This window comes from Cariama cristata, unplaced genomic scaffold (assembly GCF_000690535.1).
Source record: "Cariama cristata isolate BGI_N322 unplaced genomic scaffold, ASM69053v1 scaffold9254, whole genome shotgun sequence".
In the NCBI taxonomy this organism is placed as follows: domain Eukaryota; kingdom Metazoa; phylum Chordata; class Aves; order Cariamiformes; family Cariamidae; genus Cariama; species Cariama cristata.
The window spans coordinates 24146-41104 of record NW_009612330.1 but is presented as its reverse complement, the minus strand read 5'-3'; the positions used below and the strand labels follow the sequence as shown (position 1 = coordinate 41104).

The 16959-nt window shown below is 38.8% G+C and overlaps 1 protein-coding gene across 1 annotated transcript in view; it reads right to left on the bottom strand.

The window, feature by feature from the left end:
* LOC104160449 (utrophin-like) overlaps window positions 1-16959 on the bottom strand; it is a 54172-nt gene that overhangs the window by 16132 nt on the left and 21081 nt on the right. The window contains exons 18-23 of the mRNA XM_009698573.1: window positions 16383-16535; window positions 9928-10119; window positions 7911-8083; window positions 3946-4096; window positions 2393-2568; window positions 1100-1235 (exon numbers count right to left, since the gene is read on the bottom strand). Coding sequence (XP_009696875.1) covers window positions 1100-1235; window positions 2393-2568; window positions 3946-4096; window positions 7911-8083; window positions 9928-10119; window positions 16383-16535 — 981 coding nt within the window. The remainder of the gene's footprint in view (window positions 1-1099; window positions 1236-2392; window positions 2569-3945; window positions 4097-7910; window positions 8084-9927; window positions 10120-16382; window positions 16536-16959) is intronic.

The window sequence follows — 16959 nt, the reverse complement described above, 5'->3', positions numbered from 1 at the left end:
TATTCTCACCATCATAGCCCTTCTCATTGCTGTTTGACAAGACAAAACAGACAAGTTGTGAGTTCCCTTGCAGATGAGGAGTTCTTCACCCTCCTGAACAGCCCAGCAATCTATTGCAAACTCACCTTTCTGTAATACACATAACCAAAACTGTGCACATGTTTCTGCTTTCAGAGTCAAATTAGTACTTAGTAATTCCCTACCAGTGTTTCCCTAGCAAATTCTGCTCTTTCCCCCCTTATTCCAGTTCTACCTTTCACTTCAGGCATCTATATTAAGGTAAATGGCAAAAAAAATTAAACTTTCCTCATAGTCAGACAGCAAATACTCAACTGACATGAGTCAATTTTAGGCAAACACAACTGCAACTACTTTACATCGTTTACACACATTTGTTGGAAGTTTAAGCCTTGCCACTTGATTTGGTTTAATAGAGGTTTTATTTTGTTATTGGGGTTTTTTTTGGTTTGGGTTTTTGTTTTGTTCTTAAAATGAGCAAGCAGGTTTTTTGGATCAACTACTCCTTCCATTCTTTTAGGATCCCAGAAGCATTCTCTTTCAGACATCCTACAAACTAAAGGCATTTTGTTGTCAAAGCCAAACACAAACTAAACAGGAAAAATACACACATACACATGCACTCAACTTACTTGAAATGATCAAAACCCTTACAGTTTAAAAAGCAAGTTAAACAAAATCTTACACATGTAACAAAGTATTAAAGCTGCCTAGTAAATTGGATAATGGTGCTTACTTACCATTTTAATCTTATCAGCTTTTTGCTCAAGTTTTGATAATTATAAAGTTGATCTGGGGACATCACCTCCAGTGAAATTCCACTTACTAAATTTTTATCAGTAGTACACACATTTCTCACTTTCTGATACATAGCCACTATCTTCTAGTTAGATAACATAATGATGAACTCAACCCAACTTCATTACGAGATGCATCTTGCCTGTGTAAGCAATCTCACAACTGTCTCGCACAACCATGATATTTCCTTGGCTATTCACAATGTGAAAATTCCCCTCCCCAAAAGCCACGTCCTGATGTTTTGCACAAGACATACACACATACACCCTTTAATCGCTCTTGCCTGTAATTCTTGTAAGTTTTCTTCATGGTTGAATGTAAATCTTGGGTCCAGAGCATTTTCTACATTTTCCAACCAGCAACGCAGCTCATCAAGCTTCTTTCTGTATTCTATCAGCTGCTGATTCTCTCCTTTTAGCCTTAAAAAGGAAAGAAAAAAGACCCACATGCATTTCTGCAGTGAACACAGCATGTCAATCCTACATTACTTTCAATGCAACAGTCACGTGTTTTTCAGTGGCTGGAGCATCTTGTAAGGATTCGGTTTGGTCTTCACAGGATTCTATCCTCCTCATTAAAATGCAAGATACTTGCAAATTAATACTACCACCTTAACAATAGATAAATTTCAGTTCCAAAATCACAAAAAAGACTTTTTAAAAGTCTGCAGAAAACATTAAACATAAGTTACAGTAATTACAACACCTTTAGGCCTAATTGTTGTAAGCCACCACAAGGCCAGCGTCAGTGAAAGTATCAGAAATGTCCCTAAATCCTCCAAGGGAAAAACTCTCTAAATCACACAAAGCTTTAATGGAACTTCTCAAACTAAATAATTAAGTAAAATCTTAGTACATTTCTAAATGTATCAGGAGGTGTTAAAAACATAATTATATAAATCACCTCCAAAAATAACTATTTGTTCCAGGGAATTTATTGTTATACGTTTTTCAGTAGTAAGAACAGAGGAGGGAACCTTATATTCCCAGACATGCTGAAAATTGGTATATTTATTTCAGACAACCTTGCTTTTTGATATTTTGAAGTAAATTCAAGGCTACTTCAAAATGGGTTTTCATTTTGTTCAGAAAATACTTAGATGGATTTAAATTGTTGCAAACACAGACCTAAAGATCTTATTTTATAGTACTGTGGAAATCAAGAACAATACAATTGTTTCAAATTAGTATATATCTTTGACAATGAAAAAATAGGAATCAAGGTAATGCACTTACAGTCCAGCTTCAGTCAGAGAAAGGGCTGAGTAGTCCTTCCTAAAAAAGTCTGGTTTAGCAATGAATTGATTTTGAAAATAAAGGAAAATTGTAAGAATAGAAGTTTTGTGGTTGTCATTTGATGAGTTGTATTAAACACAAACTCACTAAGCAGTTAATTGCAGGTGCATTTATGAGAAATTGGTTCTAGAAGACAGTTCAAAACACAGAGGTCTGAATGTCAGGAAAATTCAGATTAATGACAGCGTGCAGTAGACTGCACTATCTCTCCCAGAGTCTTCTAAATGAGATTCTCCTCATTCGATTTGGTCAGACATCCAAATTTCTGACTAACTTATTACCTCTGCTGTCTATCCATGACCTCTGCAGTGATTTCTTTCCAGCGTCTATTCAATCCCGCCAGCTTCTCCTGTAGGAAGCTCCCGTCTGTAGCAGACAGTTTCTGTATGATCCCTTCCCCGGTTCTGTTCAATGCTGAAACACTGCTCTGATGGCTGCTGACTCCCTCTTCGAGCTCCTGTCAGAAACATAAAAGCCACACAGAATTTTATTACTGACCTAAAGTGACTTTGATGTGTGGCTCATACTATGCAAGATGAATCCTGAGTGCATATTATTTTACTAAAACAGGCACTTAAAGCTATCTTACTTAAAATTGGATGCTGTTGATTTAAGTTATTAAGAGTCTGTTGTTGAATCTAGTTCAATTTTCTAATGAACATCATAAAAAGATAATGACACAGAATAAGCTGCCGAATACTACTTAGAATCACAAGAATTCATTTAATCCATCAGTGCCAGAATCCACACTCACATTTGATTTCTTTCCTCTTAATGTACAGCACTTTCTAGTAGTGCTACCAGATGGTGTGACTTTTTTTTTTAACCAGTTCTTTTCATAACCTACGCCCCTGCCTATTTCTGTAACTTGACAGTATTTCAGCTAGGATGATTATGGCTGTGCTGCCACGGTCCCCAGACATCACAGAAAATCCATGAAACTAAAGGAAGTCAAAAGACATGAGGATCAAACCTTCAAATATCCCTAACCACTACAGAAACCTTACGTCACTAGTAAAAATTTGTTTTGCAACTAGATCAGGAATAAGGTGATTCAAGAAAGAGAAGGACAATGCCCCAGAAGAAAACTCCAAGCAGCAACAAGGACAAAATACAAACTGTATGTTAGACAGAACTCACATTTCTTTCACAACATATACCTAAACCCTTGGATAACCATTATTCCCAAATGAAAAAAAAAAAAATCTGATCCTTAAAGTTACGTTTTCTTCTCCTTTGAAAGGAAGTAGCTTAGCTAAACAGAAAAGTCTGCTCTTCCATAATGATGAGCTAGAAAGACACCAGGTAATTAAATTCCAGAACTGAAGTCTGAAACAATCAAACCTAAGACTTCTGTAATTGGAATCTTCTCTTTTTCTAGATTGCTTATACAAGGCAGGATCTTGCAAAGTGATTAGTTTAAAAAAATAATTTGCGAAGTTATAACTGCCCATTGTTGGGGTCCATTTTTTTAATTATGAGTAGAACATAAGTGAAATAATATACTGGATTTCTTAACTGATTAACATATTTTTAAAGCTGTAATGAAATTTATAAAACAACATAAAACACTCCGTTTGAATTATTGCATTATCTCAAACCCATCCATACTAAGAGTCATCATAAAACCCCATGCTGTACGCAGGAGTTGAGCTCTTCCCCAAGAACCGCTTTAAACTGCAATTGAAAAAAGAAATTTTAAGAGTTTCCACTTTTTAAAGTATAATTGCACTGCCTCATTTCAAATCAATATGTCTATCTAGAAAACTAGAATTTTAGACAAAAATCTAGACTTTTCTCCAGTTTGCTTGTTTTCTGCACAAGTCATACCTACCTGCTGATGCAGCCCAGCTGCCTGCAGCTCCAGGCTGCCATCTGGACCACGAGCATCGGCTAGCAACGCTTCAGCTTCCGTTATCCAGTGGGAGAGGTCATTGAGATCACAGTGGAACTGCCTCCATGCCTCAATCGCTCGATCAAAGCAACTGTTTGACAACAAAGCATTGAAAAATTTTCCAAATCATTTCGGTGAAAAGGCTATGATTCCTTCTCCAGCAAGGAGAGGCTTGTCTTGCAAAACAGAAAGGCCAGCACAGTTATCTGAGCCCCAGTACCGAAGGCTTCCGGACACAGGAGCAGCTAGTGAAAGCCAACAGCACGGACTGTCATCACCTTTCAGCTGAAGGGAAAAAGGGCAGCCCTAAGCAAACTTTTATTTCTATCACTTCAAAAAATAAAGACTGATTAGCTGCATCAAATTGGTCCGCAGAATTCTTTTTTCCCTTTATTATAAAATGGTTCAGATATCAGTGTGGAACATGAAATATGATTAATTACTCGGATTTTTTTTTTATTCATAAACCATGTGGTGCTGGTGCCTGGAATTTAATAAACGAAGGTGATTTTGATTATATAGAACTGACTGTATTACCAGTGGGCCCGCATAAGTAGGTCTTACATAATTTAATCACACAATAATTTACCAGGCATTTCATTATTATGATCATCTTTGCAGCCTGAAATTAATGTGTAACATAACTTGAAGGGCAACATTTTCTAGCATGGAACAGGCTGAATCATCGCAGTCAGAAGGTTGTTTTTAACTAAAATGAGAGTTCTACTCTGTTAACAAACTAACAAAACCAGCCTGTGAACGTTAAATAAGAAAACCATGCCAGAAAGGCATAGAGTGGCTTGCTCTCTCTTTGTTGATCGCTAACTCTACATTAGCCTTATAAAGCAAATAGGACAAACATCTCAAAGGACACAGGACTCAAGACAAACAATAGGAAATCGGCATCAACACCAACAGACTGGACAGTATCCCATTCCAAACTAATCAAAATAGTTGTCCTTAAAGACACAGGAGGGCAGGTCTCCTGCTAACCAGAGGACCCTCTAACATGACAGAGGAAAGATCTCATCTGCAGCCCATTAGTTGTGTCTTAATTCCAACCGCAAAGACTTCAGGGTTACTGCATATATACAGATGCAATCTGAAATCAGCAGCATAACATCAAAGATATGAAACCAAACTTTAAAGAGCTACCATTGCATCTATTTTCTTCACTAATTAAATTCAACAATCCCCGAGTTCCTAGTGAGATTATTTTCATCAAAATTATATCTCATTTTTATCAAGACATCCATATTTCTTGGCACATATAGGGCTTCTTTTGTTATTATAATTCTTCATGTGAGCCAATTCCAATATAAAAGAAAGCCTTAAAAATCTCTACTTAAATTTTTCTGACCTTACCTTCTAGTTCAGTTTCCTGCACACATCTCAATTCAGTACAGTAGATCAACCTGTAGACTGACCCCAAATCCCAATCTCCTTTTATTTCTCAGGTACATTTTAGTCTAAATGAACATAGTCTCATGACAGTATCTCATTCCACATTTAATGAGAAGAGATATTCTAAGCACTTACAAGTAGTTTAAAAGAATATTTTATTGGCTTCCTTCAAAATGAAAGTTTTTGGGGGAGTTTTGAACAGACAACTTTTTTAGAATTCAGAATTTTAAAGCTTTAGAAGAGAAAGCTTTGAGATACAAAGCTTTAACTCTGCTGTTTCTGCGGTGAGCCCACAGTTCCATCAGTATTTTGAGCAACGAGATGAAGTTTCGCTCTGGTTTTGAGCCAGATGGACACACTGCTGTTTCACTACAGACTGCCTCAGTCAAAAGACAGAAGCACCGGAGTTCTGTCACTACAGCACCCAGACTTGGCTACTCCTTGTCTCCTCCGCAGGAATCCACCTCCTTCCAAATCACAGCTCATTCCCAAGTTATCAACACTTTTAGCACTGGGGAAGAGTCCACGGCAGAAGGAGCAGAACCAACAAACCAGCACTGCTACAAACAGCTCAACAAAGCATTACGCCCATACATACACAAAACACACACACACTTCACTTTACATGTATGTTCAAGTCAAACTGAAGTCGTCTGGATTTAGTTGAACACTTAGAGGCTTACAGTTTAATTCAACTTGTGCTTGGCTACATCAGAGCTTTTATCAAAGGTTTAACTACTTAGCTGGCACTCAATCACAAAATCATTACTACCTCTGAAAACTAAATCAATCTTTTGCCACAGATTTCAGATGTTGTTTCTCCCAATTCTGTCAAAATCTCCACCCACTCCAGAAATAGAAAAAAGCCAAAGATTAAGGAGATAAGAGTCTTGAGATAGAGATATAAGTCTTCTTGCTTATACTTAGGGTAATACTAGGAAAAGCAAGAATAGACTTAGTTAAAAATTCTTCTTAGTAACAGAAAGGGTATAAAAATACTAAAGCCAAAATGCAGCAGTTTGATATTGACACTAATATTATCATTATTCATTAAACAAAGTATATCCTTCTATTAAAATTGCAGCACTTAGTATATTCAGGAAGCTACATACCATTTAGCTTAAATTGCTAGTCCAGTAGTCCCTTTTGTATGAAAATCAGGCCCAACATTACTCTTGTTAAGATGCAGAGCTTTACAAACTTTAAGAAGTTCAAGATGAATTTGTATTCAGTGAACCAACTGAGGGTGTAATCTGTTGCATTTTGCCAGTTAATCATAAACACTGAACTTACTCTTTGATACACTATCTTTTTCAACAGGAAGAGGACGTTTCTGGATAACCCTGGCTACTTAATGAAATCAAATTTAATTAGTAAACAAAATTGTACTCATACTTACAAAAGGATAGTATTACTTAAAGCTTTTCAATTAAGTTATAGGGGGAAAAAAAGGCATAACTAAGGCTTAGTGCGTGTCATACCTATGAAGACAACAAAATAGCTGCAGGTGTATAAACACAGATGGGCACCAGATTCTGGAGCAGTCATCTCCAAACACAGCAAGTGACCACGAGCAGCCAGCACGAGCACAGAACATGGTACCTAGCTGGCACCACTATTTGTTTTTAAAAGTAATAAACAGGGAAACAACAGTGCCTGCTGAGTCATTAGAAATCTTGATGCTTCACTGATCCAGTGGCCCAGAATTTCTGGAAGTCTCTGCTTAGACAGTATCACCAACCGATTTTTATATTCCTACACGTACACCAGTGGTCCGAGAAAGAACTGAAAACATCAGCTTATGTAATACACACTCTGCCTAAAAATATCTCTTCGAAATACACTACCGAATGCGTTTGGTATCAGATTTCTGGTGCTACAAAGCAAGTGCACGTGGCTAGACATTACTTTATGCTTGTCCTGACCTTGGCTGGGGTAGAGTTAATGTTCTTCCCAGTAGCTGGTAGGGGGCTGTGGTTTGGATTTGTGCTGGGAACAGCGCTGATAACTCCGGGATGTTTTAGCCATTGCTGAGCAGGGCTTACCCAGCCCCAAGGCCTTTTCTGCCTCTCAAAAGTTATTGAGAACTATCATATGTGCTGTATTTTAAAGACTCCATCCTTTCAAACGCCTTCCCTCCTTCAAAAGCAGCCTTGAATTCTTTGTTAAAAGATGTCCTACTTAGCATTTTTCTTCTAGAACTTTGCTTTGCAATACCTTTATAAAACATAAAATTTTTTTTGTAAACAAAATATTCTATTTTATAAAGTTAAAACAATCAGCTTCATAGAAGCACCCAAACTACAATTTGCATGTTAACTGTTTCAACATGCAATAATTCTGGCAATTATTGTGCAATACTAACATATTAAAGCTTTTTTGGGAGCAGATTACTCCCAAATTCTTTATCTTCATCATTAGGGTACATTTGTAGAACGCTTACATTCAAGTACATAAAATATTAACCACGTGGTCACAGAAACCAAACATCCTTGACTTACCACTTACGATCATTGTACATTCTATTAATTCTGTCCCATTCTGCATTCAGTTGGGTTAGTGCATCTCCTATTTGTATCGCCTCAGGTCCAGATGCTTCTAATATAACATCAGGCTGCTTCTCATGTATGACTGCAATTTGATCTCCCAGTTTATCCAAAATATCTTTTATATTCTGCAAGCACAGTAATGACACAAGCCACTAGACCTGTATAGAATATGTAAAAAAAAAAAAAAAAGGAGATCAAAAAGTAGTATCTTCAAAATATCATTCCAAAAAAAAAATCAGTATCTACGATAGGACCGTGACCATCAGCAGTTTACAGATTAAATCAGTTTTAGCAACTAAACTGAATAGCCCATCATACCTTTTTAAGTGTGTGTCCTTCTCAGTTTTTTTTATGAAGAGGATGAAATATTTTATACGTCCAATCTGTTCCCGAGATAAAGGGGCATACCATACTTCTCAAAACAGCAGTATCTTCACTATTAAACAAATCTGCCTGTATCATAAAGACACTGTACCTATTCCTTCCTCAGGTAAAAAATGAGCCACAAAACATAACTTTATTATGCTTCACACGTAACCTCCCATATGGACAGAACCGGAAAAGCATAAGCTACTTAGAAGTTTTAGATTTAAATTACAAAGTTAAAGCAATCCATCTCAAATATTATTGAACTATGATGTGAAACCACCTTTAAACCAGATGCTGTTGTAAAACTGCCTTGGTACTCAGAGGACAAACAGTCCGGGCAAACAGTGGAATTTACTTATGTTTTTGAATTTAAAGCAGTAACACTTCTAAAAACTCTACGCTCTGTTATTTGCTTCTTCTGAAAACACCCTTAGAATATACCAAAATTTCAAAATCAGATGAGACACCTGCACCAAAATGAAGTATTTTAAACCCGTCTTAACACAAACACATCTAGTTGTACTTTAGGGAGCAGAGAAGCATCCCTGTGCTTCTGAAAATTCTGAAATTCTCTTGTTCTTCCACCAACAAAACAGAAGAGTCAGCCACTTTGTCAAAGGTTGACATCATTCCCCTATTTGCTTTTGAAAACTATGCCAAAAAACAAATACAAAAAATGAAAGCATGTACACAGCATAAAGAAAGCAGGTTGGAAAAGTGGACTGAAATTCTGAAAAGCTTTTAAAGGACCTGTATAATAGCTGCAGAAACAGCCAGCCTAGCTCTGGGCGAGAGGCAAAGCCCGACCACCCCAACACATGGACCCCACTATGCTTCCCAGCCCAGGGAGGTACATCTACACTGCGCCACAGCACCTGCAATTCCCAACTCCAACGGATGGTTTTGGTGGGAATCTTTGCACCGTGCTCCTTCGCATGCTCAAAATTAACAGGGACTCAGACTTCTACATACTTCATTCACATTCGACAGCAGGATTCAATATTTTCAAACATACTTTCTTCATCCCCTTTTGAAGGGTAAATCCTTAACTACTTCCTCATCATTAATCACACAGGTAAATCCACTGACTGACAATGAGAAGTGGGAGCTTAAAATTGAGCACATATTGATGCTTGGCTAATCAGAACAGGTACCATTGTCTTGTAGCCTCATATGTATCTTCATACAAAAGTCAAGAATCTCCCCTTCTCCCGCTTCCCATGTAAGCAATTGTTTTCACGTGACACAGAACAGCAGCGGTATTAAGGAGACTAAGCAGGAACAGAAGGAGATTGGCTCTAGCTTTTTTTTGTTATGTAGACTACATGATGAAAAACCACAACAGTTTCTCCAACAAAAGAAGTAAAACCCTTTTCCCCCAATCTCCCGCCCAGCTTCCATACTGCTCCACGTTGTATTCAGATTCTGCATAGAAAGAAAAATTAGCCACAAAAATGTCCCATTATTCAATTTTCAGGGCATATTGATCCAGTATATACCGAGCAAAAATACAACTACAGCTATACAGTCACTAAGGTGGTCTTTTTGTCTTCTGCTATTCCCTTCTCCCCTCCGAGTATAATGCTTAGGCATGCATTACCTTCAGTGCATCTTCCTGAGTTGAAAAATCCTCATAGATGCCAGTATTTAGCTCCGGTGCATTCAGCAGCAGCTCAACATCAGCCATGGCCAGCAAGACTTTGTTGATTTCAACCAAGTATTCAGCTGAAAAAGGTAAGGTCCTACCCCCTGCGCCAAAGTGGCCTTTTAACCTCTGCTGGGCAGGGATTGCCTGAAAACATGAAAGTTCATTTTATGAAAATATCCCAACTCAGTAGACCATATTCAGAATAAGTACTTTTCTACATCAAAAGACAAAGCAAGGGCCTTTCTAGCAAAGTTATATAAATTCAGAAAGCTGCAAGTCCTGCAGAGAACTGTTTCTATATTTATAAAAGTTATAAAACAGTAGAGATCACGCTTCATAACAACCCTGTATTATTCTTCATTAAAACTCTGAGGAGTGGGAAGAGCACCGCTGTTTCTCTCACCTTGATCCTTATAATTTCCAGAAATTACACTTCTTGATCTAGCCTGTATCTAGTCGGGATTACAACCCACTGCCTGCTTCCTTCATCAGCAAGGGCTCCCAGAAGTTACCAATTTACTGAAGCAGACTTTTTTTTTCCCCTCTCCACTTTCTTTCCAATAAGCATCCCCACCCATATTTCCCTACCATTTTTTACTAAGTTGGTGCTCCACCAGTACCCCAATAGTAATGCTTTTTGCAGCAACAAGAGACATTAACTCCTCAAGAGCTTGGCAATTGTTACCTGCTCTGGCTGTAAGACCAGGCTCTCCAGCCAAGTGCCATATTAGCAGATAAGAAAGCAAGAACAGTAGCTTAAGGCAGCTTTTTCTTGGATCATAAACCATGGCCTGGATCTCAGGCAGTAGGAAGCCAGCAGCAAGAAGCCATACTCTGCCATGCCTGGCAAAGGTAGCAGAGGCAGGTGAAGCAGATACTCCAAAGACTGCAAGCAGCATTTTGTTGAAAAGGTTACCTGGCCAACAGGATTCTGTTACCATCTCTGAAAACAGCCCAGTTCTCTAAAATCAGCAATGAAAAAGTAAACCCACCTCCAAATACTGAAGAATTCAAGCAACTCCTAAGCCACCATCCTGTACTCGGTGAATTTGAGTCAAGCAAGACAGAGAGAAGCACCCTCGGCTGTATGATTTACTAACAGCTGAGAATACACTTAAGAGTGTGAAGAATAAATGTATGTTCACAGTGATCTCAGCCAATGAATTTCACTTTGCAATTAGGCTGGGTGGGGTGCACACATGCAAATTGTTAGCACAGCTGACAATGAGTAAAATATTAAGCCCCACTAACAAAGTTGTTTGCAAGCACCTGTCTGTATCTTCCTCCTCCACATGTTTCTGAGCATTTCAAATATGTCACTCAAATTAACTGGAATCTAACACATGCAGCGTGTGTAGTGCAAAAGAAAGAAGGACTGCAGCAGAAAAGGTATGTTCACATATTCACCATTCAGGATTTCTTCTCATGCACTGAATGTTCCTAAGGATTTTATTTGTTTTGTGTTGGTTTTGTGTTTGTTTTGTTTTGTTTTCAAAACTAGACAGTCATCCCCGTATTGAAACTGGGGACACAGTTGTAGTTCCACAAGACCCTTACCACCAAACACAGTATGCCTCCCGTCATTCATTGCACACCAAAGCAATAGGATGTACAGGCACGTAAGCATAAATTGAGTCTACCGAAAATAGGTATTACAGACAAGCACCATAAAATATGCAGCATTGCTTTTGATTCAGTAGCAGTACAGAAAGCAAACACCGCAGTAAACATCATAAACTACTCCATATACTTTCGCTACAAATCCAGCATCATTCAGGTCCCCGATGCTCCCCAAACACAATTTCTTGAGGCACTGCATGTATTTTGGAAATCACTGAAATTTGGAGCAAAAGCCCAAGGCTTAGACAGTGGTATGATTTCCTGCAGAAGGACAGGCTCCAGCTCCAAAGAAATCAGACAAAGCATGTGCAACTCGAAGTATCTTTTCCCCAGTGATGCAGAACAAGCCAGGGTTTGAACAAACACCAAGATGTCTGCTGCAGCACAGCTGCCTGCAACATCTTCACAAGGTGTTTTCTCCAACTCTCCATCATCCCACAAGTCCCTCTTTCTACTTCAAACACATTGCTCTATCTCCCATTAGAAAATACTTGCACAAGATTTAAAACGGTATCTGTTGGCGCACAGCAAACTTGCTCCCAATGCTGACGTAACTGAAACTTTCTGCTTCCCCAGTAGCACCGTCCCAGGCCAGGTTGCTGCTCTTCTGCAAAGCAGTGAGTGCCTCCTGGTACTGTTCTGCATCTCATTGCCAATCTCCTCCAGCTGCCTTCCATCACTGAGATGATATTTCCTCCTTTCACAACCCTCCTTCTTAAAGGTGAACATATGTAAGTGTTATGAACACGGTAGTGCTTTACTACAGCCAAGTTTTAATCGTTCAGGTGTTCTCTACCTTGCATTGCAGACTGGCAGCTTCTAAAATGCAGCATAATGTACTCAAAAATGGAAAAGCAGATGTTTGACATAGCTGTCTCGCACAAATCAAACACCTAAATGTCACAGAAGCTGTTTTTTAGGGTTTGGGGGTTTTTGTTTAATAAAAAAAAAAAGGAGGCAAGCACAATCTTTTCTTAAGCCCCTACAAATAAAAAAAATTAATCAAAGGTTATTTAGGAGGAAATTTAATTCAACTTGAACTTCAGTGGTGACAGAGCATGTTCATTAAATTTGTTCTCTCTCTACATACTAGGAAAAACATAGAACTGGGAGAAGAGGAAATGCTCTGTTACTAGCGTACATTCTATAAATAACATTTCTCAATGAGAGCTACTAAAAATAATTTCAATTTAGTAGTCAAATAAAAACTTGTATCCTCCTATACTCAGCATCTAGTTTGACTTGCAATTCAGAATTTGGTTTCAGATTTTCTTCCCCTTTCCCCTTTTAAACTTGAATATATTTTGAAACAAAATCTACCAAAGATTCAACTCAAGGGGATACTCTGACTTGCTTTCAAGTGGATTTTGGAAAATACTGCCCAAGTATGACATAAAATGAAATAATTTACCTTACCTGTTTAACTACATAAACAATTTAACTAGAAGTGTTTACCCAGTTTAATCTCAGATCACCACACATTACTTATCTTTGCAAATCAATACCCCTTTGGTTAGAAATGCTCACTTTTTAACCATTCCTTGCCCCTTCTCTTTCACACTCAAAATATTTCATAGCCAGTTTCCTAGGAAAAGGTTTTCCAAAGCTAGAATTTTGTGTCCATTTTATTTGTTCTTCTGGGTTAATTAATGCAGCCAGTAAGCAACATATTTGTGGGCAATGTAGCTAATGGTTCAATTTAAGTAACCCAGAACCTTCCCTATAAAAAGCACAACAGGCAAATAAATGTTTTCTTTATTACAAGAATAATACTTCAAGAGCCTTCAAGATGGTGTCTGTGTTTCAGTTTACAGGAAAAACTGCACTGTGCCTGCAACAGCAAATTCACTTACCATCTGCAAAATTATCATTTTCACTTCCAAACAGTTTTCTAAAACCTGGAAAAATCTCTCAGGAACTTTAGTCAACTAATTACCTCTGCAATTTAAGGTTTCATTTTTCCTTTCCCTCATTCCAAGCCAAGTCAGAATAGAGCAATTTAAATAAATACTAAGGCAAGGTTAGAAAAGAAGGAAACTCAAGGAGACACAAACTTCCAATGCAGGTTTTTCTAGCTAACAGATTTGTGGCAAAACAAGGGTTAGTCAGAAGTACCTGCTCTGCAGAAGGGTTACTAATATTTCAGAGACACTTAACTTCATAACCTCTAGAAGCATACATGATGAGGAATATTTATGATCCAGCTACTTCTAGCAAATCAATATATAGATACATATGACCTTCAAGCACCATAAATAAGTCCTCTCCTCCACACTTATTTACAAAAACGTAAATAACGTATTACATGAAACTTTAATTGGAGTCTACTCCCCAGCTTGGCAGCTGAAATCTTTCTTTCCCTCCCTGCTCATTTCAAACACTGGTTTCTCTTCCTCTGCTCACTCCACCTCCCTTACATCAAGGCCAGCCCCACACCAGTGGGTCAAGCACTGCGCTGAGATGTGCAAACAGCACTGCAATTTGCCATTTGGTAGTCTGGGAGTCCTATGGATACATCCAGGGCTTCCCTTTGCCCACCTTCATCAGACATCCCTACTGACTAAAGGAGGAGGAGGGAGGGTATTCAAGCACCGGACAGATGGTAAAAATTGAGGAGGGGCAGTCTCTGTTGCAGAATTTTAGCATTAGGGTCCCTCCTGGTGCTGAGGGTAAGTCAAGTCTGGTGGTTCCAAGAAATTCTGGAGCAGCTGGGTTCATCTAAAATGATGAGGATATTTGGGAACACTATTTCTCCCTTCAGAAATGGTATGGTCCCATACTATTTTTGGTGTTCAAGATCAATTAGTGAAGCAGGTGAAAGAACAAGCCATAAAAGTACAATAAGGCCACTTGAGATAGGCTGGCTTACCACTGAAATATCAGAAAGCTAGACGTGTAGGCATGTGAAGCAAAAGCAGCCATTTCCGAGTTTCACAACAGTAATGAAAACTGCTCTGGTCCCTATCTGAAAGCCTAGTTGACTCTGCCAGCCTAGAAACTACATCTGGAAATACAAGGATATTTTTCCACAACTTAACTAATTCTGAGCAAAGATAACATTTCTCCATCAATAATCTATTGTAATTGCTATGGTAATCCCTATCTACATGATATTCTGCATTCAGCACCCAGATACCAAGATGCAGTAATCCAGGAACGGATGCAGCAGTGCCAGGGATTAGCTGTAGTATATCCCTAAAGAAAAAGGCTTTATAGGAGGCAAAGGATCTTCCTTAGAGAAGATCAGTCAACCTGCAGCGAGACCAACAGTGACAAGAAAGACCAGTCTGTGGCACAACTGAACTGCTCCCATTAGCAGAGATCCATCCAGGTGCACCTTCTTCCCTTTTCAGTTCAGTGATTGATTCACTGAAAGCTGCTGATGCTCAAACAGAAAAAACAAATCATGTTGGTTTACTTTAAATGTGTATGAATCCCCTTCTCCCTCAAACAAATTCCCTGGCATCAGTCAGGTCCCAAGGGGCTTGTGTGCAAGTCCCACAGTACATCAGGAGTGACTGCTGGGGACCCAACAGAGTGGTCAGATGTCAGACAGTTAAACAGATCCTGGGGCCACCTTGGCTGCCCAGCTCTGCGTGGGAGGCTTATAACTTGAAAAAGTCTCTCTAAAGAGAAGAGGATGTAAAAGGTTTGCTTCCACAGCTGATACCAAATAGCCTGCGCGACCAAGGAGAGCGGACTGTCCGCCACAGGTCTACAGCCACCACCGGCAGCTGAAGCCACACAGCACTACAGCTGTGAATGAAGAGCACCACATCATGATTTTGTGGTGGGAGTCTCACAGGGAACCAGAGCATTTTACCCCTGCCTCCAAATTGGTTCTGGGTTAAAAAAAGTTACAGAGCAGTCAAAACCAGATTGATTGGGTTTAATTATGAAGCTTCATACACAGAAACTGAAAAGTACTTGACAGATTGCCTAGCCCCCAAGCTTGCCCAAGAAATTACTTACTGCTTCACAAGGTTCCTCCCTGTTACTGCCTAAAATATTAATGTAATTACCATACGGCCAAAGTGCTTTGAAGGATGAAAAGGAGAAATACAATTTTAAAAACACCAAATAGTAACAAAAAATAAACCAAATCACCACTGAAAGTATCTGTACCCTCAACAATTAAGACATACAGCTTTCTGGGTAGTAAATTTTATCAGATCCTGACATCCTATTAAATTAGTTGTGAAATTGTTTGTCAAGACACACACACACGTTATCACACAGAACTCTTTTCATCAGAAATACTTCAACTTTTGTTATTTTTATTAATCTTCATTGTGTACAGTAACATCAATCACATGAGGGTAGTTATCATTCCCTATGCACTTAGGGCCGTGAAAGGCAGCATCAGAGTAGTTATAAAATACCGACCACGGGACACAGAGGCACTGAGTTTAAGCCTAACATGAGGCTGTTATCATACCCGCACCAACCAGACATCGAATCAGGCTGTTTGAGTCAGGTTATCAAAAAGAGCAAAATATCATCTCCATGAGCAAGACTGGCAAGAGAAATGTCCTAATTCAACCACACTGCCCAGATCATGCTCTAAGACTTGGTCCTGATGGCTGGGATATTTTGGACCTATGACTACACAGAAATCCCAAACTAGTATATGCAGATAATTTCCTAACAAAAAATGAATGCTGACATTTTGAAAACACTTCTTTCCAAGAAAGTCAAAAGAACAGCCATAAAATCCTAATACATGAATCTCTAAAGCTCATACACAGCGTTCACTCTGTTTGCCCTTAAAAAAAAGTCTTATTTACCTGTAGTTTTTGTTCATCTTCCACACCTTGCAGCCCTGACAGACGGTGCTCAGCCTCATCCAGCCACTTCATTAGACTGTCATGTTCCTTCTTATACTGGGAAAACACTGGAGAGAGTTCCACCACCTGTCTCCTTTGAAAGGACCTGCACTCCTACAATCCAGATAATTAGGAAAATATAATATAAGAAGAGGGAAGTAGTGAACAGAATAAGTCTTACTTATTTGAAAAACAAAAACATGTGAGGGATTCATTTGAACAAGCAAATTCCAAAATAGCTATATTCTATTTAACTGCACAGACATGTAACCAAAGCCAGCCTGAGGGTTTTACCCCGCCTTTGAGCTACACTTCACCCCACCAACTCTAATATGATTCAAACAGGTGAGCTAAAAGGCATACAACAATACTGATCCCCTTTGTTCTATACAAAAACATTTTTAATATGGCATGTGTACGAAAGCACACAACACACTAGAATCCGCAATTGCTGATAATACCCTCCATACGAAGCCAGAGGAACTCAGGGGCAGACTCATATTCACATAAACCTCTTCAGCCGAGCGCTGTATGAGTA